The 27,671-nt window shown below is 48.3% G+C and overlaps 1 protein-coding gene across 14 annotated transcripts; it reads left to right on the plus strand.

Annotated features, from left to right (window-relative positions):
* Position 1: 1 nt before the first annotated feature.
* On the plus strand, positions 2–27,496 carry LOC114844504 (supervillin-like). 14 transcript variants are annotated; one of them, XM_055503553.1, is made up of 42 exons: positions 2–132; positions 1,647–1,781; positions 6,374–6,422; positions 7,206–7,282; positions 7,363–7,420; positions 7,504–7,652; positions 7,755–8,589; positions 8,825–8,908; positions 10,256–11,518; positions 11,875–12,042; positions 12,207–12,244; positions 12,328–12,392; positions 12,490–12,626; positions 12,756–12,851; positions 13,444–13,735; positions 14,261–14,329; positions 15,049–15,814; positions 16,624–17,137; positions 17,749–17,878; positions 18,459–18,515; positions 19,498–19,575; positions 19,987–20,134; positions 20,239–20,334; positions 20,523–20,603; positions 20,712–20,889; positions 20,996–21,168; positions 21,381–21,536; positions 21,648–21,784; positions 22,101–22,248; positions 22,325–22,470; positions 22,770–22,945; positions 23,069–23,216; positions 23,348–23,627; positions 23,713–23,864; positions 24,034–24,139; positions 24,316–24,523; positions 24,629–24,762; positions 24,843–24,998; positions 25,108–25,251; positions 25,335–25,456; positions 25,524–25,679; positions 26,734–27,496. In XM_055503553.1, exons 5-42 carry the CDS (start codon positions 7,413–7,415, stop codon positions 26,818–26,820), a joined length of 7,881 nt encoding a protein of 2,626 aa, XP_055359528.1. In that variant the 5' UTR covers positions 2–132; positions 1,647–1,781; positions 6,374–6,422; positions 7,206–7,282; positions 7,363–7,412; the 3' UTR covers positions 26,821–27,496. The 14 variants fall into 14 exon arrangements, with proteins under 14 accessions (XP_055359528.1, XP_028987766.1, XP_028987765.1 ...); XM_029131933.2 differs by lacking the exons at positions 2–132; positions 1,647–1,781 and adding exons at positions 4,939–5,177; positions 25,788–25,809; XM_029131932.2 differs by lacking the exons at positions 2–132; positions 1,647–1,781 and adding an exon at positions 4,940–5,177 and having other exon boundaries at positions 15,049–15,281; positions 15,357–15,814.
* The last annotated feature ends 175 nt before the right edge of the window (positions 27,497–27,671 follow it).

Here is a 27,671-nt window from a genome sequence, read left to right on the forward strand (position 1 = left end):
TTTTAACGTATTACATTGTCTAGTTAAACGTAACGGTCTCAACGGTCAGAGGAGGTGATTTAAAGTCCAGTTGTCGCTCATATGAACCAACAGAACTCTGATCTTTGGACCCAGCTGTCATTTTCCATAACGGTGAGTAAACGAACTCCCTCTGCTCCACTTCTCACACTGCGTCCGGACCGGACCGTAGGACCTGGACTGGGCCGAGCCCAACGATAGAAGAACTTCATATTTGTTATAAGAAACACACAACAACAATAAACAATAGTCATTAACACATTTTACATTAAGATAACAAATATTATCCACTCAGAGGCACAGTTCTGTTGTGAAACCTAAGGACCGCGGCTGTAACTGTGATCAAGTCCACAAGATGGAGACAGAAAACAAGTAAACAGTAATAGAACAAGCGCTTCTTCACCAGAGGACAGGAATACTATATATACAGTATATTTATAATTCATGATATACGTTTATGAACAAGTATTGCATGCTCATGCAAATGTTGTGTGATATCACAATGACTAAAATGACACACAACTCTTTTCAAATGCAAGCTTTTCTTACATTCTTTAATTATGTTAGAACGGTGCCGTTCATTATTTTTATAATAAGCGAGGAATGTCCTTCTGTTGACTGTATTCTTGAGGGCGGGGCCGAATAGTTTGTTTGCATTCCTTCGCCATATTTGGAGCCTGGAAACAACACTTGCATAACCATTCCCTAAATGTTTACGCTGCACCGCGGGCGTGTTTGTGTAGGTGAGCGGCCCGGCAGCGTGATGCGTCTCACAGCTGCCCTGCAGTGAGTCTTCAGGCTTGGGCTGTGTTCAAAAGGCCGTAAATCACCATCGGTTGCCTGACGCCGTGGACGCAGGCTCCACTGTTTGCCTCCGGCTTTAAATCCAGCAGTACAGCTGTCAGCTCCTGGCTTAAAAGCCACTCATTGCTATTGTCTGCAGAACAATGGGCCTCAAATTTAAATGCAGCCACAAATGGATGCATTAGTTATTAAATCTGCATTGGAATGAAAGCAGATGTAAATGTGAAGCATATATTCTGATGCAGCGTTGTGTTGTGCTACGGAAGCGCTGTGCTGCCGGATTGTCGGTTTAACAGCTGATTCGATCGCCCTGCACCCGGAGCCTGACGCTTGCTGGCTATTTATGGCAGATGCCCCTCAATTGAGGCCGCTCTCCTCAGCCCATACATGGTTGCTGTGGGATGAGGTTACCATGCCGATTTTGGTCCGCTCTCCCCAAACCCTTTGGAAACAGCGCTGTGTCAGTCCAAACGTACTCAGACCAGAGCCCCAGCGCTGGTCCTGGACAGCGGATGTTTCACATTTGGAGTGATTTGGAGAAGCTCTCGCTCTAGGAGCCTGCGCCGTGTGTTGCCTCTAAGCCTCTCCCCTCCTTTCAACGCCGCCTCTGGCCTTCACCCCGCTGCCTCTCGTCCTCGCTCCCTCTCCCTGCTCCGGTTGCTGGCTGTTCCTGGACTGATTTATTTGGCCCCGTGCAGCAGAGCTAGTGGGAAAGTACCAGGCTATATTTACCGGCCCCTGCGGTTGGACCTGCTTCACGGTGAAGAACTTTGGATCCTGTGTTTGGGTTTACCTGCTCACACCTGCTTCTCCTGCCTCCTCAGCATCTACTTTGGTCTGAATAAGGAACTACTGAGACCCTTTGATTGGTGTTTTCATATCCTTTAACTCTACTTTAAGGATTAAGGGTCTTCACCCGTGAAGAGTCTCTACCTGTGTGTTACTGGAGTGCAAACATTGTGAGTATTTATTATTCTTGTTATTTATTCTAATGCATGGCATGACATTATTATAATATTATCAGCAGATCACCTCTTAATTGGTAAAACTGACTAATGCTGATTTTAAGGTATATTTTAAATGAATTGCAACTAGCACAATAGCACGTTTTAGTGCTACAGTAACATCCACATGCTTTAATTATCATTTATTTCTTACTACTATAAACGAAATAAATATCCTGTAAAGACTCTGAAAGTCATTCAGTGTCACTGATCATCGTCTGGGTTCAGCGTTCACTATCACTGCTGCTGCTTTGTGCTGTCTCATGTAACCACATGGGTATTCACATGCCAGGCTGCGGATTATGGCTGCACGGTGGTATGTGTGCACGGCTGATCGGTTGCTTGTATGTCGTGCTGGTGTGTTGTTCCAGCGCCGGACAGGTGTCATTTCTCCCCAGTTTTGTTTTTATGGCATGTGTGTGTGTGTGAGCGCGTGTCACTCCTTTCGACATTTGCTCAGTGGTTCAGCACCTGTTGCAACCGTCATAATGAACGACAGGTTTACTGTCCAGCCACATATTTGACCGTCTGCCACTGGATTCTGTTCATCTAGATATAAAGAATACAGACTTGCACATGTCTCCCAAATAGAGGTGTGTGATATCGCACAGCTGTGTTCACATGCAGCTTATAGTTTGGACCAACTAAAAAACCCGTGGACCTGTCCAGTTGTTGACAAACCTAGAAAACTGAGTTGTACTGAGCAACTTTGGCTTATTTATTGGAATATACCTTCAACCAGCCAGTTCTGCTTTGGTGCTACAAACATCTGAGCGTCATGAGTCATGCTAAACAGTGTGTGACTTTCTCTTGTAAACTGTCCAGGGTGAATCCTGCTCTTTCTCCAGCGATAGCTGGGTTTGGCTTTAGCCTCTATCTATACATGTAGATATACATGTATAGTAGCAATAGATACACTCAGTTTGGTGTTATAAATAATAAGAATACAGGGGTCTACTCACTGCAGATAAATCTAATGTTTACATATGACATTGTTATTTTAAGGTTGTTGAAAAAGAAAAACAAAAGAACTGTAATGATGAATTAACTTTCATTGGGCACATTTGTTTTGTTGCTAAACATTTCTTCTGACTAGATTACAATGATCCTGTTACTACCTGGTCAGTAGATGCAGGCTGGGGGACGTCCTGTTTCTTAACTAAACATGTCTGGCTTTAAATCCTAAGCCTTCGCTCTCACCCTGTTCTGTGTAAAAAGTGTTTCTTCTCAGCACCGGCCTCTGCTCATCGATATCCATATAAGAGCAGAGCAGGCACATGTGTGCCGACTGTCAGCCAGTAGAGATTTGTACCTGAGGAGGGGGATGCCAGAGAAAGTGCTGAACGAGGAAGGAAAGATGGAGGTTGCTCAGGTTCTGCCTACACCACATCACTTGTGTGTGTGAAAGATACTTGTGTAAACATGCTTCTACATATGCTTTCAACAGGCCCTGCTGTGCATTGGTACATTGTTCAAGCTGACATAAAAAGCATCTCAAGTTATATGTATGTAATGTCAAATCTGGTCCCTCACTTTATTAGATACATCTGTCTGATGCGCCCTTAGGTAACACAAATTAAAGGTGAGCTCTGAGGGATGATGGGTAGTGTAGTCTTCCAAGGAAAAGGGCATGCAAGGTTGATCCTATAGGCAATGAGGGTGTTAGTAAAGGTGAGATGAAGCCTTGTGTCATCAGCATGGCTGCTGGAACTCATGGTTCTACATACTGATACACCCTGACAATCCTTATGTGGGCTCACAAATAATCCTAATACACAACTTAGATTAGTACTTGAGCTCGAAATGACTAATTTGTTATAATACGGGATTCCATACGCAACAACATGAAAAAGCACGTGTTGAAAGGAGGCGTAAACAGGGAGATAGTGAGTGTAATGGAGAAGCACGTGAAGAAGTCAATAGACAATAATAAAAAAGAAAAGCAGGAACGAGAAGAGGAGAAAGGGGAGGAGGTGAGGAATGAGGGGGAGATGACAGGAATGAGGAGGAGGGACAAGATGTGAGCAGATGACGTGGACGGCAAGCGGGTGAAATCCAGAGGAGCGAAGGGAAGGAGTGGGGAAGAAAGCGAGGCAGAGCAGGCGTGGAGCCGGTGGCCTGGTAAACAGGCCGCTGCCTGACAGTGACCTCTGCTCAGGCAGCCACTCACAACACACGTTGCCTTATTAGGGGCGTCTGCTGGGAGAGAAGGTGGGGGAGAGCGTGTGTGTGAAAGGGTGAGGAAAGGCATTACACAAGGAAGGTGAGTGAGCGGGTGCGGGTGCAGGACTAAGACGAGGAGCCCAGACGTGGACGAGGAGAACTGAAGACGGGCTTTTATCAGCAGGTTACATCTGCAGCGCAGCAACTCGCTCGCAGGGATGGAAAATCACACATACAATGTTGAATGAGAGGTTTCTGGATAGATTGGATCTCTTGATCTTCATCACCCATGTGACAGCCCATGACATCGGGCCAATCTAAGTCCTTTTCGTCCTTGATTGCGATCCTTTGTAACGCTAGGTCAGTTTTGGGGCAGCTCGTGTCACAGCTCCAGGGTTAAGAGAGAAACTACGTTGGAAGATAAATTATTATAGAATGAACAGTTTGTCTTTGCAAGTTTATATTTCACCTGAAGGATCAGAGAGCGACACGGTCAAAGATGCTGATGGATGATGATGTCACAGTATGAAGTCCAGGCTGCTCTGACTTTGTATTATACCAATATAATACCATAAGTATACTCATTTCTGGAAGATGTGATGACTTGAGAGGGGTCATACTTACGTACTATAGATGAGACCTCCAGCCACTATGATTTAACACTTGCATCAGTCATGTCTATCTTTTGGTATTATAGTGTGTCACAGAGCCATGGTGGAGGCATCCTAATCATAATAATAACAAGGCAGCTGCCCATCTTCATGATGGATTCGGTAAGTTCCAGTAGCCTCGGACCCCGTGCCTCCCTCTACAGTCCTGCTGGGACGCTCCTCCAATCCCGTTTGAGCGTTTTATCATCATGGCTAATTTCTGCTTGTAATCTGATTAGGGCTCTGAGCAGCCTTAACACCCTGCTGTGTTGTCTCTCTCCCAGCTCACACACACACACACTGACGCACACACAGTGTGACAGCCACTGCTGGGGTTCGCTGGGAAGCTCGTCCGTGTGTGTGTGTGTGTGTGTGAGTGTCGTGGTGTCACCACCTTCATCCCTTCCTGTCTGCTGGTCGCTAACAGCCCTCGCCTCCATCTCTGGCTCTAGCTGCGCGTGTTCTCCTCCTTTAAACATGTTTCGAAACCCATGGATCTCTAGTTGCCCCGTGAACCATGTGCAGCCCTGTGGCCAAGGTAAGGCCTGTAGAAGGGGAAGGCTCCGTCTGACTGTAGAGGGACCTGCTTGGCCCACTAGAATGCATCTAAAGCTGTGTGGTAGCCCGCGTGAAGGACTTGTTTAATGGAGTTTAGCTAAATGAGAGTTTGGGTGCTGTCTTCACTATTTCTACGGTTGGAATTGAACTAATTCTGTGTTTTGCTAGTGATACAGGGCATTTTCTGTCCAAGCTTCTTTCCTGTACAGTACCTACTCTGTGCTTACGCCACGAGAAACCCGCTTTATAGCGCTGCCAGGGTACATCTGCCTGCTGAGGTGGATAACGGCAACCTTTCCACACAGATTGGAGAGCAGACAAGGGCCGGCTCACCCAGGAGATCTATTTTGTACCTCTGAATATTTATAGCAAATAGCTCCCCTAACCACGCTCACTTTGGGACCGGCAGCCGCCTAAGCTGCTCTCTGGCAGCGTTGAGCCTTTTGCTGCTTGTTTTGTTGACAACCTGAAGGCGTTTCCAAGGAAGCCGGACTGGCTTCTTTACAAGGGGGCTTTCTATCACAGGAGACAGAGATAATGCACACGGATCCACATCATTCCCACAGGCTGTAAAATTCTAAGCTCTCATTTGTGACCCAACGTGACCTTCGGTTTCCTCACTGACGCCCTGAACTCCATGTTTCCGTACACCTTCCCACAAACACACTCCCTGTCCTGCCAGCACCGTCCCACCATCTTGCGACACAGTCTTGGGTAGCGTCTGGAGCAGTAACACGATCTGTCTCCTAAACTGGGATACAACTTTACAACAGGCTGCTGTTACAGTGACGCGAGTGTGAGAGTGTCGAGTGTCAGCTGGGAACTTTCTGAGTAACCTTTTTTTTGACAAGTGACTCAGAGACGCTGGAAGTTTAGTCGTGTGTTTACTCTAAGAGAAGGAGAGCTTTGACTGGACAGCTGGATAGGACTCTTATCAACACTGTGCTTTAATTTAGAGAAATGACGCACACAAGGTCCAGATTAAACTGCACCTTAGTTTTCTAAAAACGTCAAATGAATTCTTCTCTGTGTCTTTATGCTGCAGGAAATGAATGAACAGCTGCATTATGCACAGTTGTGTTCTATACAGACGCCGCTGTGTCCTCACGTAGAGGTCAAGGTGATCGCGCTCATGATTCTTACTTATTTGTCCTTTCTTCTCTTTTTAATCCACAGCTCCCACCAAGCTCTGCAGCTCAGCCTCCTTTCCAACAGAATCCTTGAGGTGAGAAGGAAAGAATGGGCACGAATGATACAGTAGCACATGGAATTTTCTGTAGATTAACGTTGAAACGTCAAGCCGCTGAAACTGCACACACTTTCCTAAGAGCCTTTACATTCCTCTCGTTTTACATTGTTGTGATGCAGACATGTAAGGATTCCTTAGCCTATTGTGTACAATGAGCACTGAAATCCAGAGATGCCTGGAACAGCTTATCCTTAGACATTTTCTGTTTGCGTGGTTTTAGGGGTTTAATGCCTCATAAGGATAACCATGCACCTGAGGTTTCTTTAGGTTTATAATTATAATTATAATTATTATATAATTATTTATAATTATTTATCAGGTTTCCTCTGATTGTTCACCAGTGGAGCTCCAGCCGTGGGAGACAAACACGCTGTACAGTATCTGAATATGTGCCGTAAGCTGTGCTGGAAACCGTTGCCTATCTGGATGAATCAAAAATGAGAAAGACAGCCTCTAGTGCTGACATGTAATAACATTACCTCCACTGTTTCTATTTCGAGGAGAGTCAGGACTTGACCTAGTTCTTAATCTGGATGTGGTAGGAAGTGACCCCAGCAAAGCTTCACCTTTACCTGCCAACACCTCTTTATGTGCACCCACGGGTTTTCTGAATGAGATGAAAGATTTGCTTTTAGTGTCAACGCTTAGCATGTTTTTATTACAGATGGATTTTTATTAGGCATAGGGATATAGTCCTTTTAATAGTAATCAATGCATTTGATCCCCTTAGCTGATTTGGGGTTTTCTATTCTCCATCAGTTTTCAGAGTTACAAGACCAAGTTGGTCAAGAGTGTTTCAGACACAGATGCCAAACTACTGAGTGCCCTTCCCAAAGGTTTGTGTTAATTCTAAGCACTCACAATTAAAATACTTTTGATTTGTGCGATGTTAAATTTGTGTTTCTGTCTCTATCAGTTTCAGAGTTGAAGAAATACTTTGAGGGATCCGTGACAAACGATTTGGGCATGAACAGGTATCTTCATGGTCAAATAAACTTTGTTTTCATTTCATCACATCTGCCATTAAACAATTTCATTCTCTGCCTCTTTTTGACAGGAAGGAGAGGATAGCCCGGCGCCTGGAGGGCATTGAAAATGATGCTCCTCCCGCCCTGGTGCCCAGTGGCTTGGTAGCAAACAGAATGTTGGAAGAAGATCCACCACGGTACACCCGCGCCTCTGACCCTTGTGCACCCTGTGTGATGGGTAAGCACCGCACAGTGCAAAGCAAGCGTTGCACATGATGCTGCTTTTTTTGGCCTAAGGTTATGAATCTTATTGGCCTAATAGAGCGTTTGTTTATCACAGTGAAGCGCTACAGTCGAGAAGATCTGGAGGCAGCTCAGAAGCAGGTGTCATCTCCAGACAGGTCACCTCAGGCCAAAGGTGGTGTTGGCAGTAGCCGAACAGAGCCGCTGTTGGTGTACGTTGACCCGGTGACGTTATCCACCTCCTCCACGCCCACATCTGGCCCCACAGACAGCTCCAGCCTCAGCTCCAAAGCTGAGCGCATCGCCCGCTACAAAGCAGAGCGCCGCCGCCAGCTGTCAGAGCGCTATGGCATCCTCCTGGATCAGGAGACAGACATCGACTACACCCCCCGGTACCGTTCTCGCCGAGACCCCGACGCACCCGACCAACATGTGGCCGCCAGGCGGGACAAAGGCAAGCAGGAAGTGGACGAACGCGGACAGGAAGCCAGAGTGCCCTACCGCTCTGGCGTGGGCAGGGTTTACATGAGGACTCACCCGGACCCTGCTACTGTTTCCACCTCCAGTCCTGCCCACAGTACGCAAGCCCCTCCACACGCCACACAAGCCCCTCACCCCACCCACGAAAGGTCGGCCATATTTTCGGAGCGAGAAAGAGCGATGAACATGGAGAACTACAGACGTGGAGGGGCTCAAGAGCAGAGAACCAGAAGCCAGGAACAGCATCCGACCCAGCCCCAACAGCACCATCACTACCACCATGTCCCTGCCCACCAGGAGCCAAGTTCTTCCTCCAGGGACTACAGCATAGCAGCAGTGCCCAGCTCTCCTCGCACCGCCCGCCGGGCCTCCCTGCCCTCAACGCGCTATGGCATCTCACCTGGGGATCTGTTCATAGAGCAGCAGGCCCAGAGCATCCTCAACAGGCAGGGGTGAGTTTTACGCTGACGTTTTAGACTGAATGGAAAGCAATAGTTTCACAGAAATGTAATCTGAGAAGGGTTGAGACTATAGGGTCGAAATCTAATATACACTGGTCTGCTGCGTGGGAAGACCTTTCTGATTGATGATGATGATTCAGCTAATTAGTGCAAATCACTTTGCCTTGATTGTTGAAACATTGGTGAGACATTTCCCCAAGGGACTGAACCTGTCGTCGTCCTGTAGCTTGGCTGTGCGTTCAAAGAGTGCCTGGTCTCTGAACACAGACTCAGAGAGTCCGACAGACACAGACTTCAGCCGGCCTTCAAGGTACCGTCCCCCTCGAGATAGCGGCAGTGTGAAGACATATCAAACATCCTTCATCCACCGGGTACACGAAGCACTGGTCATGGTTCCCTTTTGAATATTTCTTCAGAATCTTTTGCCAAGCAGGCAGAACTTTTGTGCATTTCATCTGTTTACTCAGAAATGTATTGAATAAGAGTGTTTATTAGAACATCGAAACAAAGAAGTCAGTGAAACTTGATACAGTACCAGTGCTTTAACACCTGTCCTTGGTGGGCGTGCTGCTAACCCATTCCAATAGTTCCAGCATTAAAAGGCCATTGTATTTGATTCATAAAACGTCTATTAACTGGTGTCACAGCCTCACATTTAACATGTTTTCAACATTCATGGATTTTATTGAAGTTCGGTATTACTGTAATGTGACAAATTCTCATTATGAACTAAAACCTACAACTTAACATTTATTCATGCCAAGATTTATTTCAGCTTCTTTTTCATTTGTTGTAAATGCAGCAAAACAAACAAAGGTTAAGCATTAGAGTAGTCAGTGCATTTAAGTTATGGTGGCATTTATTCGTTTCAGTTTTTCTGTTAGTCTCTCAGAGCAATGCCCTACAGTATGAGCATAGTTCACTAAACATGTTTACTAAAGTCATGAGTTAGATTTGTAGTTTTCTCCCCTGCAGCTACTGTACTCCTGTTAAATTAGTGTGACTGTGTGTGGCCTGGGTCTCTTGAGCAGTTGAGTGGCGTTAGTGAACCAGACTTGATGGGGTGACAACATTAGTCAGGTTCAGACCCAGTGACTTAGCTCTCAGTGCCTCATTCACACCATCACTCCTCAGATTCTGGCCTCTTGGCCCTTGTCAAATGAAAGTTACAATGTCATTGCGTAAGACCCCCATAACCACCCGATCCCTGTTGAGAGTTTGCCTTGTCTTAATCACCTGCTGTGGTTTGTGCTAGAAAGGTTACCCAGAAAAACATATTACAACACAGCTCCCACGAAGGGACAGTCTGATCACTGTTTAGCTAGTGTGAGTGTCCAGCGGGATCCACCACCACTGACCTCTGTTGGAGCCTTACTTGCTCCTTTACTAGCTACTGTTATTGCGTGCTCATTAGTGTGTACACTCTGTTTAAGTCTTACATGTCAGATAAAGCAGAGGCCTGTCAATTATGCCTGGCTTAGTGCTCCACAATGAGATTAAAGCAGCCTTTGACTGCCAGGGGTCAGAAGTGTTAGTGTCCCACGGAGGAAAACACTGGTCCAGGTTCTGTGGATTACGTCTTGTATGAGCTGCCAGAATAACATAGATGTTTGAATGAACTGAAACTCAGTGTCACTTATTCATTCCTTTCCTTAAGAATCCGAGTAAGGGATCGATTGTCCAGGGATGAAACTGTCCAGAGGCCCCCTGGCTGTAGTCCCGACCGGCACCAGTCTAACAGGCGACTCGCTGCTCAGTACACAGCACCGCGCCCAGAACCCCCCCAGCAAAGGTCGGTTCCACAGCCTCAGCCCAGTCCAAGCCGCCAAGCTGCCCACAGCCACACGGCCCACACTCCCTCCACCCATGAGCCTCAACACGCTGGCCCTACGTTAGAAAATCAGAACAATGTCCCGGTACACACCACCAAACTTCCTGGACCCCCTGAGGTGCAACCACGAAGGAGAATGAGTGCCGACCAAATGTATGCTGCCCACAGAGAGGCGAGAATGGAGGCCAGGCAGGCGCTAAAGGAGGAGGCACAGACGGAAGGCTTACTGAAGAGCAGGAAAGCAGTTTTGCCCTCAGAGATTCGTCGAAGAGAAATGAGCGTGGACGACGTTCACAGAGGACGGCATGAAGACGTGGATTTGCAAACCTGTAGTCCAGAACGTAGGAGGACGAGTCGAGAGGAGGAAGACTGGGATCCAGAGAGACAGAGGGAGAGAAGGAGGGAGAGAGGGAGAGAGAGAACTGTGGAAAGGATCAGAGAAAGGGGGAAGGAACCTGTTGTGAGTCATGACAGCCGAGATGAGAGGATATTTACCTCTACGAAGCCGAGCTTTGCATCTGTACAACAGCAGCCCAGACAGCATCAATTCTCAGAGCCTGTGTATCATCAAGAGTCCAAAGTTCAGCCGGAGGAGCCTCAGTATGAAGCCAGAAGGAGACAAAATGGTGCTCAGTTTCTCCAGCAAGATCAGTCTGACCACCCAAGACAGACACAAGACCCCGAGAAACAGCAGGAACATGAGCCCCACAGACCAGAGTCCCATAAACAGCGAGAGCCCCGACCGGACGATCGGTTCGAGCCACAGAGACAACAAGGTTCATCCGAGCAAAGGTTGGACTCAGCCGTCTACCTCGACAAGGGCTCCTCCCTCCCTCAGGCCCCACACAGGAGCGTGGAGACGAGCAGAGGGCCCAAAGCAAAGACACGGACCCGCTCCATGTCAGACATAGGTTTGAGCAAACATTCTGCCATATATCACGTGGACAGGGCAGCGGCCAGCAGAGACACGAGCAGGGCCCTCCCTCCATCGCTCATGGCCAACGGGGACATGGGCGCGCTGGACACCAGGGTGTCCGTGGCACAGCTGCGGCACTCGTATTTGGAGAACGCTAACCGGAAGCCTGAGTTGTAGGTCCCATGGCATGGCCTCTGTGTTGCACCACCACAGTACTGTCTAACTCTATTAGTGAGCTGAACCGAAGCAATGGTGATCAGTGGCATGAAATGAGTGACGAAGTATTGCAATGTTTACTGAAGTGTTTCACCATCGCTTACTGGTGCATGGTAATATACGTTGCAATTGATCCTCTGGTCCGTTTGCAGCTGCATGGATTTCATTTAAAGGCGCTTCACCTTTTTATTGTGTGGCAATACGTTTTCAGATATGAGTGCAGTTCCTGGTAGTCGGTTAAAACCACACCAACCATTCTTTCCTATTTTGCTGTCTTCGCAAATCCATCGAAATCGACCTGCCGCTTCAAAAGTGAGCCCACCAAAGTCGATCTTCCAGCGGCGGAGGTGGAGCCCGCCGGAGGGGACCAGGACAGGAGCGCCCGGAGGCCCCGGCGATACATCACTCCAGGAGAGACCCGCGTGTCGGAGAGGTTCAGGACCCAGCCCATCACCTCTGCGGAGCGTCTGGAGTCTGACAGGTACGAGAGGACCTTCTGCTCCTCAAGAACATGCTCGGCCGTGTTCACTTCATGGCTCGAGGTCGGCGTTTCGTTGATGGTAATATCTTGCGTGCTCTCGTTGCTTCTCTGCTCCTCAATCTAGTCTAAATGCTAATGCTAGATCAAATACATGTTTGGTGCAGGTCTCGGCTAAGCCCATCACAGCTTCAGGATGGAGAAAGTGAGTCAGTCTGTTTTATTGCGCAATATAACACGTGTACAATTGTGAGAAATTTCTTTCATAATTCTTTCATTATTTTTTAGTAGATGAAGAGAAGCTTGATGAGAGAGCCAAGATGAGTGTGGCTGCCAAGAGGTCTCTCTTTAGGGTAAATTGCCTATTACGTGTTTATTAAGCTGATTCATTCATTCATTCGCAGCCTTTCTGAACCTAAATGCGGACGTTTTCCTGTCAAACTGTTGCAGGAGCTGGAAAGAACATCAGAGGGGGGAGTTCCCAAACCCCGCTCTCGAAACGCTGCAGTAGAGAGGCGTCTGAGGAGAGTTCAGGACCGCTCCCACACTCAGCCCGTCACCAACAGGGAAGTGGTCAGCGCGTCAAGGTATCAACGGGGATAATGCTCTCAGTGCTGCCTGATCTTCTTCTGTGGTGTTTCTTCCGGGCTGTGAATTCGTTTTCACTCTCCTCTTCACCTTTTTCTGTGTGCGTCTCCTTTTTCTCCGCTTCTAAGTGATCCTGCCACGTCGCCACAGTCAGTGGGCGTCCACACCACTCAGCCTCGCGCTCCCAGTCCCACTGTAGTCAGCACCAGTGTGACCAGCATCAGGTACAGCTGGGCTGGGTTTTCATCTTTACGTCAGCGCGTGGGCTGTTTACACTTACATCCTCCCGTGATCGTAACTTGTCGTCTGTATTGAATTTTGTGGCTGTGGTGCAGAGACATTGTATTCTCTGCCTCCCTCTCCTTCTGCAGAGCCGGGAGAGGGAGGTAGTGAATGTGCCACAGCTCCGGCTCACTTTACCCTGTTATTTCTGTCCCCCCGTGTGCTGCTTCTTTGCTGTCTGTGTGCACCTTATAGGGCAAGGAAGCTGGTGTTTACACAATAACTCATTCGCTTTTTTCCATTGCCCAGTTTGCGAGCATTTTCTTTCCTGGACTGTTTCTTACGTTCAGGTCATAGATGTCAGTAATGAAGTGTGCAGAGGTTAGGGTTGAGCCAGTTAAAGTCTTCGATGTGTCTAAGCATCATGCAGCATGTTTAACAAGCCAGGTTTGGCTTAGCACACTGACGGGAGACTGCCCTGAAACCTGTAAACAGCACAGGCCTTACATCATTGTCTCTGCAAGTGCATAGCTCATTTAAGACATACCGGAGGTGTGTAGCAGGGTTCCATCCTCTGTGCTTCTGTTCTCTCAGCATCCAAGCCTCCTCCCAGCTGGGCTCAACAGGCCAAGACAAGGAGAAGGATCCCCAGGAACACCAGCATCCTGCTCACTCGCCCAGCAATGGGGTGGAGAGAGACGGCCCGGCGCCTGTCCCGGACGAGCCCGACCTGTCCGCCCTTAGCTTGTCTGAGAAGATGGCCCTTTTCAATCGCCTCGCTCAGCCCACGGGGAAAAGCAGCGAGGGGAGCCGGGCAGACACCCGCCAGCGCAGGGCCAACGCCCGTTTTCAGACCCAACCCATCACTCAGGGAGAGGTGGAGAAGGTACTGGAGATGAATACGTTTCCCTACACGTTTATGCAACAACAGTGCTAATATGAGAAGCAACCCCTAACCCCACCTAGTGATAGTAGTTACAAATAATAACTTTACGGCAGAAGATGTTATTTTGAGACATTTGTATATAATCACAATTTAGCTCAGCTGTATTGACAACACTATATGCAATGCATTATGTGCATCCTTTCTTCAGTACGAGGCCCTACTGCAGCAGCTGCAGGTGATTTTCTTCCAGGTCACTTAGTGCTGTGAATGTTTTGACATGCACTACTTTCCCATAATACTTTGTACACAGTTGAGAGTACAGCTGGTGCCTCTAAAGGACGCGGGTCACAGTGCATTCTTTGTTGCCTTTCAGTAATGTGGCCTCTAGATGTCACATATGACCGATTCCAGTATTTACCGCTGCCCTGTATGTACTGGAATGTTAATGTGATCTCTCACAGCATGGTACTGTAGGTAAACATGTTCTCAGCTGTCAATTATAGTCGATCATTCGTGTCCACACAGGAAGCTGAGCAGCTTGTATCCTCTGCAGCAGCTTGCAACGGCGACTTAGAGGGCAATAAGGGAAACCATGTAAGAACCCTGCTGCCTGTGCAGAGCTTCTCGTTGGTTGTATTGATCCTGATTGATCCTGGGGACCCCACTAGTGGCTGGTTTAAATATGGCAGCGGATGCTTGCTGTAGGTTTCTGATCTTAATGATGTTCATAAAGGTGTGTGTACCATTGTTAAAGCTAGTCGCTGCTTGTTCATTGCCTAGCATGAAGTAAATAGCACAAACCTCCTGTCCACCGAAACCACATCATCTGGACATTGATACTGTTTGTGGAAGGACAAGGTCTGTGAGGGTCAGCAGACGGCTTTAAACCATAAGCCTAAATCTCGTGCATGGAGGCAAAGCATCTTGTGAACTGGCTGCACATTGTTCTGTATGTCACTCGTTCCCTTCTGAAGCACTAATACGCAATAGATGCTAGCGTTGACACTTTTGGAATATGATTTATTGGATGAGGAATGGCATTTGATAAATAATAATTTCTTAAAGAAACAACCAGTGCCTCATTTCTGAATGACAAAGTTCAGTCATAAGTTATAGTCATAAGAATGACTCAGTTGTGCCTATGCTTCTTGCTGCCATTTTGTGAATGAGTTCCCGTACAGCTTTGCAGATTCGTCGAAACCTGAGTTTCAAGCGACCGCTGTGCTCCTTTTCTTTCAGCGATGCACTGAATTTGTTACTGCCCCCTGTCTCTAAAGGCTTGACTTTTCTCACAAGTCCTGTTGTTCCTCCAGGTGAAAATCGGTGCTGATATCAAGCTTGAACCCCTGTCAGCATCTGTGGTTCGCTCCGTAGCAGCCGTCACTTCCCACGCATCTGTCACCACGGTTACCATGACGCCAGGCAGCAGCAGCATTGGCAACGATGACGGTTTTCGCCAAGAGACGAGGTCCACAGCTATCCCCTACATCCCTGCCCAACAACAAGCTTCCAGCACCACCGGCAGCCACCAGGAGAGGGCGCTGAGGTACTTCTCTGTGACCCAGAGTGGGGACCCCGGCCACCTTGAGCCCGAGCTCAACTTCTCCCCCCTCCCCCCCAGGAGCCAAGAGAGAGTGGGGGCTCCTCCTGCTGCCACATCCTTCACTGGTCACAGGCAGCAGGGGGAGGCGGCGGAGGAGCTGCGAGAGGAGGAGGACAGGGGGAGACGACAGGGAGGAGCCAGAGAAGAGAACCGAGGCGGCAGCAGTAGGCGCTCCCCCGACAGGGAGCAGGAAGGCAGGCAGCGGCAGCAGCAGCAGCAGCAGCAGCAGCATCCCCAGCCTCAGCCCCAGCCTCAGCCTCAGCCTCAGCCCTCTGCCGAGCCCCCACTCTGGAGGGGCGAGTCCCAGCCACGGCCCGGCTGGAGAGCCACAGACGGAGGCTCCCAGGAGAGCAGAGATAGAGCAGAGGGAGGAGGAAGAGGGAGAGGAGGCTACCTGAGAGAAGCTGTAGCAGCTCAAAGCTCCTCCACACAGGAACAGGAGAGGAGCGGCGACCGGAGCCAGGCAGGCGTCTCAGGTAGGAGGACCCAACAATGAGCTAAAGAGAAAAGGGACGTGTATAAAAGAGACAGGAGGAGAGAGGTGGATGTCCAGGGAAGGAGCTGTGCTCATTATTCTCATTGTCTTGTACCGCGTGCACCCACGCATGATTTCTGTTCTCCATCTGCACGCACACACTTTCCCCGGCTGGGGGATTTGATTAGGCCGACGATACTGTGTGTCTGTGTGATGGAGAGAGAGATGTCTGAGGCTGTGCCTAATTAGCATATTTGTTCATTCATTTGCCTCGTGGCCTCCTTTGTCTAGGAAGCAGAAGCCCTTTCCTGACATGTGGTTTGACAGCCAGTGATTTCTTTTACATCAGGCTGTGGGCGCTCTCTGACACGGCCTGTGTTTATAGGCTGTGGTCCCTTTGCACCAAATCATGCCTGTGGGTCAGTCGTGTCCACTCCACAGCATAATGGGCCTGACCTGGTTTTTATGTGCTCAAGCAGAATGTGTCCAGGGGTGGTCTTCTCCCATGTGTGCACACAAACAGTAGATGAAGAGATGAAGGCGCTCTGTGAGAGGGTGCAGAACAATTGGCCAGCACTAACATGGAGCAGGTAGAGGACAGGAAGGACACAATGGACGCCTTGTCTGCAGGATGTTTACTTCGGCATTGATAGAGCAGAACTAAAGTCAGTCTGTCACGCTGTGGTATCATGACACTGATGTACACTCATGATTCATTGCATTCACTTCACCTGCCGCTTACAGCATATTGATGTGCATGGTGCATTTATGGTATGAGCTCCATATCTACATTCTTTGTGCTTTTTTCAGACTGGCCAGATCATCCTGCACCCCTGAGACCACTGATAGCTAAGGTGTCATCCAGGACAGTGTCTCACGTGTCAAACAACCAACAGCAGCATCAGCATCAAGCCGCTGTTCAGCCTCCCCAAACGCTGCCCAAGCCTGTCACTCAGGAGCTTCACTCCTCACAGCCCAGACCTCCGCCCTACATCCATCCCCAGCCCTACTCCCAGCCCCCGCCGACTTATCCGAAGCCTTTCACCCACTCCCCGCAAACCCACGTCAAACCTCAGGGATTCATCCAGTCTGTCCCTAAGCCTTACCCCCAGCAGGCGAGCTCGGAGCTTCAGCCCAAGCCCCCAGTGGCTCCTCAGCCACCGCCCAAACCTCAGTCCTTCCCTCAGGCCCTGGTCAAGTCGCAGTCCCTGCCCCTGGACCACATCGAGGACAGTGTCCATTCTGGAGATCTGCTCTCTCCCGCAGGCTCTGGAGACCGGCTGTCTGACGGCATGTCCTCCAAACAGATGTCCATCAAGGAGAGGTGAGTGGTGGCCGAAGATCAGCACAGTGTTTCCTTTAAAACCTAAAGGATGTTCCAGGAGCCTGTAGTCAGTGTCCAGACCCTGACGAGACGAAAACTGAGAGGTCCACACTGATCTGTCGCTGGCAGAGATTTATACCTGCATCGCTAATGAGAATTTGCAGAGGTTGACAGATTCAGGAAAAAGCCTGACCGTCCTTCCTCCCGTGCTTGTTTAGCTTTGCAGTACACACACTTAGAGGTGAAGCAGCTTCGTTTTAGCATCGTTGAGTGTCCTTCTCTCAGCCCACAGAGAGCTGTGCAGTCAAGGTTTTGCAGATTCCTCTTCGTACCCTCATTTCTGCTCTGTCCACAGTGAAGCACTGGAGTAGAATCTGACCCGAAGTAGTAACTGACCTGGTTTTTCACACTGGGAGGATTTTTATCTCATAAGACCTCAATAGAAAGACTACAGAAAGCAACTTTTATTAGATTGTGGTCTGTGACGTGACGTCTAAGCTCCCAAATTAGATCACGGTGTAAGATTTGAAACAAACTATCAGGACGGAGCTGACAGACAAACAGGGATGGTGAAAAAAGTTGTGATTAAAAGTGAGCGCGTCTCGTTTCAGAGTGGCGCTGCTGAAGAAGAGTGGTGAGGAAGACTGGAGGAACAGGATCAACAAGAAACAGGAAGTGGTTAAAGTGGCGTCCACCGAGTCGGCTCAGCTGCTGGAGACAGAGCAGAGCTGCCATAAGAAGGTCAGTCTACACACGACAACTCACATACTGTGTGTCTACTAAATGACATTGTTAGTGCAGTCTGTCACTCCATTATTTTATATCTTTTTATTATAAGTTGTTAATATTAAATAGCATAAATGCCCCATCTTTCCCGGTTTCCATGCCCGTCTCCTGCTGTTTTTGCTAAGTGTTCCTTCCACTTTCCCTCTTTAGTCCAGAGGTTCAGATCAGTGCTGCGTCCAGCCCTGTAAACATTAGCAGGCGGGAGGTAACAACCTCCTCCAGTTTAGCTTCAGGGGAACTTTTACTTCACCCATAGGAGCTGATGCTTTAAAAGCTTATTTGACAAAAATTAAAGCATCAAATTAAACCGTCACTAGACTTGAATTCATAAACTAAAAGAAACCCTGAGTTGAAGCTTCAGAGCTCTTTATCCTTCAGCTCATCTACTTCACATTAGTATTCTGTAGGGCACAACGGCCTGCTCAAGCCCTGGATGGTAATCCTGCAGGCAGCCTCACCCCTAAAACCATTAAAGCAACAATGGTCGTCTCCCCCTCCCTCTGACCAAGCACTTCCCCTGTTTTTAACCCCTCAGGCGGAAGGGGTGGTCGTTCAGGACTACGCTGCTGTGTGTGTGTCTGAGCAGCTGTGGGTAAGACCCGCTGGCAGCCGCTCCCCGACCCTGAGCCAATCCGCTTTGCTTGGGACCCGAGTTGTCCAATCTCAGCGTGGTGTGGGTGATGTCTGGGCCTGTGTTGCTTCTGGTGAATCTTTTGGGCGCTTCTCGCTGGCAGCCTGAGACGCTGCTCACGCTAACGCATTGGGACGGTCATGGGACGTGGCCAACGCTGGGGCTCCTCCAATCTTTTCTGACTTGAAGAGGCATTAAGTTGTTCAAAGAAAGCTGAACCTTAATCTGGTTAAATGTCCAAATTTACATGCAATATTTTGGGTTTGTCGCCTCGTTCACAGTCAAACCTTATGATGGAGTTCATCTTCAATACAGTAGGTTTGATATGGAGTCCAGCGGAAGAAGAAGACACAGTGTAGTGTGTTCACTCCCTACAGTATAAATCAAATAAGCAAAATGAGATTATTTTTGGAGTGACTCAAGTTTTATTAAGTTAATTGAGTAAGATGATTGTTTGTTTTTAACCAATGGATGAATGCGTTTTGAAAGGCTTTTTAGCCAATTGGAGGAAGCAGCAACACACAGAGACAGTACCACATACAGTAATGCACCTTCGTGCTTTTACTGCACCGATAATCTATACAACTCAAGCAACTGGCTGTTGGAGTTTACTGCTTTATTACTAACATTAACATATTTATTTCCTATTTTATTTGTTTGCTGTAGTTGTTTAAAAGGTTTTTTATAATCTCTTTAAGAAGCAATAACCCACTGATATGTACTGTCTGTCAACTGCGCATGTGTGTTTATTCTGTAAGTTAATATGAGGCTATGGATCAGCTCTGGCTGAACGTTAACGAAGGCGAGTCGTAGCTGTCCCAGTTTGTGGCCATAGACTCGGACCGGCCCTTGCATCTCTCCTTTATCCTCCCTTTTCTGCATCACCATTGTTTCCTTTCCATGTTCTCCCTCCTCCTCCTATCGCCATCTCTACATCTTCCAGGAACCTGTCTTCTCTTCCACCTATTCTCCTCCTCTCTCCCTCGGCCAAAAGTGTCAGTATATAGAGCATCACAGTCAGGTAAGGACACGCGCCTGAGAGGCTGGAGGCGGCTGCATGTGCTGGACTCAGCAACTTGTGTGAAGTTCTGAGCTGTTGGTGACATGGTTACATCAGCATGAGCACCATTTAGTGTAAAGTCACAACTCTTACTGCAGACTGCTGTAAGTTATATATATCAGGAATGACATGCACTTGGCGCGCTCAAATGCATCAAATCCTTTTTTATCCGCTTGACTAGACACGAGGACCACATTAATTATTGCTGGAAAGGAAACGGACCACTAACAGGATGATATAACAACGCTGTGTGTGCAGCTTTTAACAAGTTACAAGAGCATTAACAGTCAACATTATCCTGAGTTTATTGATTCGCATATAGCACTTTATAGGACTAATGTGCTTTTTTGTATTAATCCCTCTCGTGTGTAGAACATGGGAGGGGAGATTGATGCCCAGATGACCATTGAGGAGAGGAAGCAAATGATTTCAACTCGTGAGGATGCTTGGAAGACAAAAGGCCAAGGAGCAGCCAACGACTCCACCCAGTACACGGTTGCTGCCCGTATGGTCAAGAAAGGTCAGCGCACAACTTTTAGCATAGCATTATAGCTAAAATATACTCCATACTGAAATGTGAAGGAACAGCGAGAGCTTCAAAGTCTTTTCCACTGATGTCCACAGGTCTGGCTGCCTCTGCCTCTGTTATCAGTCCCATCCTGTCACCAGTCTCCACCAAACTCAAGAGCGGCACGCCTGCTGTCAGCAAGCCACAAGAGGGTGAGACAGATGTGAACGTCCTGGGCGACCGCTGGGAGACGGGGGCTTAGCGCTGTTCACCACAGCCAGGCTTTAAACCTGAGTAGATTTGAAAACGCTTTCTGCTGTTTCGCTCAACAGTGTTTTTCATTGACAGACCATTTTAATCTTAAATATTTATTCCATTGTTTGAATTGTTTAATTTCTAGAAATTGAGGCCAGACCTGAGATGGAATCAGATAAGAAACTTGACAAGTTGGAAAACTTCCTGGGACGTCTAAATAGCAAAGGTAGGATCCTATTAATTTGTTGTTTTTTCTAGTTTTTCACTGCTTGCCTTGTTTTTCTTGTGCTTATTGTAATACGTTCTGTATGTTTCGTGTTTCTTTACTGTTCAGTGGCAGGTCTGCAGGAAACCACCCTAACAGTGACAGAGAAGGCAGTGAAGGAAGTGATGAAGCTAGACGACGAGCTCTTCTCCAAGTTTTACAGGCGCGTTGCTGAATTTCCGCGAATGCCCACCAGGATCGAGATCAGCGAGGACTTTGACGCCATCTTTGGTTCTCAGGGACCCAGGTGAGGAAATGGAAAAATCCCCTGACGATGCCTGTAGAGGCAGCTGCATACTGTGTGGGGCTTGAGTCATGCATTAATGGCAGAGTTTGCGTTTCTTTTTCACTAGGCTGACTTCAGCCATGGTGCAGCACAAGAGGTCAGTGCGCCCGTCCAGGAACGTCCAGGCGTCCAAAAACCCCCTGAAGATGCTGGCAGCCAGGGGGGACATCAGGCATGAGTACACTGAGCAGAGACTCAACGTGGCACAACTGGAAAGCAAGAGAATGAAGGCGGAGAAGAGTGAGTGCAGTGATGCAAGGGTGGAGACGTGGAATCATTATCAACCAGAACTGAGCCATCTTCACCTCACTGTTAATTGTGTCAACTGTGCTAATTGGAGTGACTGTGTTTGCAAATGAACCTGGCTGATCAAAAATTAATGAAGCATTTGTGTTATTTCCTCGTCCCTGGAGGTCTTTGCTTGTGTAAAATGTCTATTACTTTCATTCCAGCAAATAAAACATCAGAGTACTCTGAGGCCGCGTTGGCAGGTTTGGCCAGTAAAGAAAACTTCAGCAGTGTGAGTCTGCGCAGCGTCAACATCTCGGAGCAGATGTCCAACAACAGCGCTGTGCCCTACAAAAACCTCATGCTGATGCAAATCAAAGGTAAAGCTCCCAACTTCTGTATTTTACCCTTGCCTCAAAGTTGTAAGCTTGTCTGTTTGAATCAAAATCCACAAAAACTGTTTGCAATGAGGTTGACGTCATTGCTTTCAGGTCGCCGCCACGTTCAGACCCGATTAGTGGAGCCACGAGCATCTTCCCTGAACAGCGGGGACAGTTTCCTGCTGGTCACTCCAGAGCACTGCTTCGTCTGGATGGGAGAGTTCTCCAACGTCATAGAGAAGGCTAAGGTGACTGCTGGAGCTGTGTCACCACAGTCTGTGCCCGTGTTGTCTAGCACCAGGGCTGCTGCTGTGATTTGGCTTCTGGACAAGGATGATTAATTGATGACTCTGCCTCATCTTATTTTTTGCACAAACTGGTCTATGAGACCATCTGTTAGTTCGTCTGCAGCGCTTTCATTTGCCCAAAGGAGATCTGTCTAGACACTTTGTAATAAACATTTGTTTGTACTCCTCCTCCTGGTCCAGTCATGTTTACTCGTTTTATTAGAATGTTGTGCTCAAAATGTCTCCTAAAACACGCACTGCTGTGTCTTGGCTGTAGGCGATAGATTTGGCCACCTTCATCCAGACGAAGAAGGACATGGGCTGCAGGGCCAACCACATACAGACCATCGAGGAAGGGGTCAACCCGCAGAGTCCAGATTCTCTGCAGTTCTGGTCGATCCTTGGAGGCCAGATGGCTTACCAGTGTAAGTGAATGCTAGCTTTAGGCCGTTCTCTCCCTGAGCTTACTTAGTACGACAACGTGTCACTGTGTGTTTGTAGCTGCCGGTTCACCAGAGGAGGACGAGCACTTTGAGAATGCCATTGTGGAAACCAACTGCATCTTCAGACTGGTGGATGACAAACTGGTTCCTGATGATGATGAGTGGGGGAAGATTCCTCGCACCTCCCTCCTGACGTCCAGAGAGGTCAGTGAGCCAGTATGTGATCGGTCTCCTGATATGTAACTAAGAAACAGTAACAGACAGACTTTTCCTTTCAGCCGCCGAGTTTTGAATATTGAAAGAATTTTGTTTGAGGGCCACCTTGTGGTGAGCTGGCTTAGAATGGTTGCTTGGCAACAGCAGGTGCTATGATGTGACCTCCTACGCCCATCTGTGCTCTACTAGGACATGATAAAATGGGTTGAGCAGAGCCAGGCTGCTGCAGAGCTTGTTCTACTGCATTTCTATGCATTTGTTTCAGCTGCACTGTGTGTCTGCTGCAGGTGTTGGTGTTCGACTTTGGCAGCGAGGTGTACGTGTGGCACGGCAAGGAGGTGGTTCTGGCCCAGAGGAAGGTGGCCTTCCAGCTGGCCAAACACCTCTGGAACGGCACCTTTGACTACACCTGCTGTGACATCAACCCGCTGGACCCCGGAGGCTGCAACGCTCTCATACCGAGGTGCGATTACAAGCACAGTTTACCCCCAAAATCCTGAATGTCCATGTCTGTGTAAAGCATAGAGCAACTAAAATGATCGCATGTCACCCTTTTTCCTGACTGTGTGTGTATGACCTGCTGCAGGAAGGGCCTGGGCCGCCCGGACTGGGCCATATTTGGCAGGCTGACAGAGCACAATGAGACGATCCTGTTCAAGGAGAAATTTATAGACTGGACCGAGGCCAAGTCGCCGACACCTAAGGAAAGCTGCGAGCTCGTACCTGAGCAGAAGGTGCAAATGATGGGATAATAATATTTGCATCTGTTTCTTATTTCTATCTCTGTTATGACGCCAGTAGTAGTTTTCACACACCAGCCTCTGTATTTGATCGATATCTGACTCCGCTGGCTTTTTCCCTTCAGGAGGCCCCTGGACGGGACTGTCGGCCTTATGATGTGACCCTGATGCTTCCCGTGCTCCATTCGTCCATTTCCACCATTCTGGACGGGGTAAACGTGGGCCGCGGCTACGGCCCGGTGGAGACTGAGGACCACATGAGGACTCAGGAGATCAGCACAGTGTCGGTGGACGTGTGGCACATCCTTGAGTTCGACTACAGCCGCCTCCCACGCCAGAGCATCGGCCAGTTCCATGAGGGAGATGCCTATGTGGTCAAGTGGAAGCACATGGTCAGCACATCAGGTTGGTCACTGTGGGACTAGATGTACCAATAATACAGCAGTGCAGTATTCAAGTTGACCTGGTGGGCTAATTCACGGTCTTTCAGTGGGCCGTAGGCAGAACCCTGACGTGAGGAGCAGTGGGCCGGGAAAGGAGAAATGCTGCTATTTCTTCTGGCAGGGCCGACACTCCACTGTTAGTGAGAAGGGGACGTCAGCTCTGATGACGGTGGAGCTGGATGAGGAGAGAGGAGCACAGGTACAGGAGACCAGTCATATATACGCAAAGCTATTCTGAGCACCGTACACTAGCTTTTAATAGATCCACTCAGCCTCGTGACTTTAATCGTCTTCTTTCATTCACTGATTTTTTTAAATGAACATGTGGATATCTTGTAATCCTCTGTCCGGTTGTATCTGTGCTTCAGGTTCAGGTGCAGCAGGGGAAGGAGCCTCCGTGTTTCCTGCAGTGCTTCAACGGAGGGATGATCATCCACGCTGGCAAGAGAGAGGAGGAGGAAGAGAACACCCAGAGTAACTATTTGAACTTAGTGTCTTCATCTACTAGTTAGAATTGCATCATGAATTCCGAGCACAGGTGCCGACATTCAACCAGTCAAACCAAAAACTTTACTCACACGCTGAGAAGACAGCTGAACGCTAGCAGTGCATCACTCATGCATTACTGCACCCTCCCTCTGGTTCTCCAGGTGAGTGGCGTCTGTACTGTGTGCGAGGTGAGGTGCCGGCGGAGGGCCACCTGCTGGAGGTGGCGTGTCACTGCAGCAGCCTGCGCTCCAGAGCCTCCATGATCCTGCTCAACATCAACAAGGCCATCATCTACCTGTGGCACGGCTGCAAGACGCAGCTACACACCCGCAGCGTGGGCACCACTGCCGCGCTCAAGATCAAAGAGCTGTGAGTTGTAGAAAAGGGAGAAACGGAATATTTTGTACTGCACGAATAATCCACTTCACGCAAATAGTTTTGCATTTGTTGAATTCAGTTTCTTTCTGCTTCCAGCTGCCCCCTGGAGGCGGGTCTCCACAGCAGCAGCAAAGTGGCAATCCATGAGTGTGACGAGGGCGTGGAGCCTCCGGGATTCTGGGAGGCACTGGGCAGAAAAGACAGGAAGGCCTACGACTGCATGCTGCAGGGTACAAACGATCTCTGATCATTAGCCTCAGACTGACCAATGCGTGGACGATGCGCTTCACATTCGCTTTTCACTTTTCAGATCCAGGTAAATTCAACTTCACTCCACGACTCTTCCAGCTGGGCAGCACATCTGGAGAGTTTGTGGCAACTGAGTATTTCCATCCGTCCAGAGCTCCAGACCTCGTGAGCTCACTGCCGTTCCTGCAGGAAGACCTGTACGACGCGCCACAACCTGGTGTGATTCTGCTCACAAACGCACACTCAGACCTGGGAGAAACTGACGCACATGAATCTAGAGTTCGGACTTTGTTTCACAAGTTTCGTTGCATCTCGCTTCTCCATAGCTTTGTTCCTGGTGGACAATTTCCACGAGGTTTACCTGTGGCAAGGCTGGTGGCCTCAGGACAGCGAGAGCACCGGCTCCGCTCGTATCCGCTGGGATGCAGACAGGAAGTGTGCCATGGAGACAGTGCTGCACTATTGCAAAGGTGAGAGAAGGGAGGGGTCATTAGAGGAAGTCCTCAGCGGCTGCTTGTTAGGTCTGAAACGTGGTGCTGATCTTAACGCGCAGAGAAGAACGAGAAGAAGCCTCAGAAGTCGTACCTGATCCACGCCGGTCTGGAGCCGCTCACCTTCACCAACATGTTTCCCAGCTGGGAGCACAGAGAGGATGTGGCTGAGATCACAGAGAGGGTGAGTAACGCATGCCGGCATCACGCTGGGCAATCACCAGTGTGCTCACTGAGTCGTCCGGCTGCAGGAGGCTGAGGTGTGCAATCAGATCATCCTGGTGGAGGACGTCTTAGCCCGACTCTGTCAGAACACCTTCCCTCTGGCCCAGCTGCAGACCCGGCCGCTCCCCGAGGGAGTGGACCCGCTCCGGCTGGAAATCTACCTGTGCGACCAGGACTTTGAGGTCAGTGAGCCGGACGAGCGGCACTGCACAGAGCTGGGTACCCAGTCACAGCAGCGCATCATGATGTCATCATCATCATCCTAACTTCATCTAACTCTCACTTTACAGACAAAGTTGTAGGTGAACTCAGGTAAGAAGAGCCACTCGTGACCCTTCACCACTGATGACCTGCTCTTCTCTCACGCATGTCAGCTCTGTGTTTCACTCCTTCGGTTTCTCTGATTCACTGCTGTCACTGCTGGATGAGGAGGACGGTTTCATGCTCGGCTGCAGCTCTACCGTTAAAGAGATGAAGGCGATGGCTGCGTTAGGCGCTGCAGCCTGTCGCGCAGCTTCAGTCACAAAACATTTACCACAGACAATATATAAACCCAGTGAACCAAAGTCAGAGGCTGCTCATGCTGAAGAACAAAGTCCTAAATGGAAAAATTGGACAGCTTCCTGTATGTAGTTACATGACAGTCTTTAAATAAGAGAGATTTTAAATTCTATTTGATTCTAATATAAACTGAGGGTTTACAAAATTGAACATATGTGATAATGTGCAGCCTGACTTACCCTCCTCTTGTTTAAAAAAAGGTGTCTTCTCCCACAGGCTCCCGTCTCTCTGCCGCTGCTACTCTTCCTCTTACCAACACTCTTTTTTCCCCTTAGTTCAGACAAACACACCTCTGAGTTACCACCAGCAACACGACACAGTCTCAGCGTCTGCACCAAGCACAAAATGGAGGCAGCAACACACTGCAATAAATGCATGCAAAGTCTATGATGATGCTCGGAGTCCAGGCCCAAGAGCACAATCAACATGTTGTTAATGCATTAATGTTTATAGTTATAATTTAATAGAGCTATTTATGTATATTTTAATATGGTTTGAATTAAAATCCACCCAGGGAAAAGAAAATGTAAGTGATGAATTCCAGATAATTTTAGAAAGGCGCCGTGTGTGTTTATATCCTGTTTATTCCACTACTGAAGGTACGTCTCTCCTCCTTTTGCTCAACGTTAAGTCAACTGGCCTCATGATTGTTTGTGTCTGTTGTTCCTGTTGCAGAAAGCTTTGGAAATGACGCGAGAGGAGTACGAAAGTCTGCCAGGGTGGAAGCAAGTGAACCTAAAGAAAGCCAAAGGACTGTTTTGAATGGTTTTTAGTTGAATGTGGTTTAAGAAGCGGTGAAAGAGTGGACAAATGCGAGGGAGACGATGCAAGGTTGTTTGTATATTTTAGAGGACATCTGAGGACGTGGCGCTTGAATCTGAAGAAAACCTACACAATGGGACTGGTGGTGCACTCGCCTTGCTTATAGTTACACTTTACTCAACTTTGTCATTGCATAACTAAATTCAAGCTGTGAGATAAAAACCCCTGGCTTTGGTTCATACCTGGTGTTTGTGTGGATTTGGAGCCGCCACTCATGGACCTGTGGATGAAAACCAGGATGCTTGGAGTCAGAGTGCCATGCTGTAGTTGTGTACGTATGTGTGTGCGACTGTATATAATGTTTGTGTGTATAATGTTTATTTTTTTGTAACGTGTGTAGGCGAGTTTGTGATTTTGTATCTATGTAAAAAACATCCTGTGGTGTCTGAGGAGCGTAGTTGACGTACGGACGCTGAAGGTAACGCGTTGCTTGACTGTGTTCAACTGCTGACGCGACTCTGACTCACTGAGAGAAGAGAGACAGCAGCTTGATGATCTGAGTGTATAGTGCCTTGCTTTTTGTGTACAGTTTATATACAGAAATCTAGTCTGCATTTTTAAAGACCCTTCTTTGTGATATAAGACATAGTGAAATAAATCAATAATGCTAAACTCAGCATGTCTTCTGCGGCTGCTTTTGTGTTTGAACGCTGTAGTCAGATATTTAATGATATTGGGTATAAAAATGGCAAACATGTTCAAATACACGATAATAACAAAATACAACATCAACTAAAGGGTAGAAAATGGATGGACGGGTGCAGTTTCCTGTTGTGCATGTTTAATAGGAT

This window comes from Betta splendens, chromosome 17 (genome assembly GCF_900634795.4).
Source record: "Betta splendens chromosome 17, fBetSpl5.4, whole genome shotgun sequence".
Taxonomy (NCBI): domain Eukaryota; kingdom Metazoa; phylum Chordata; class Actinopteri; order Anabantiformes; family Osphronemidae; genus Betta; species Betta splendens.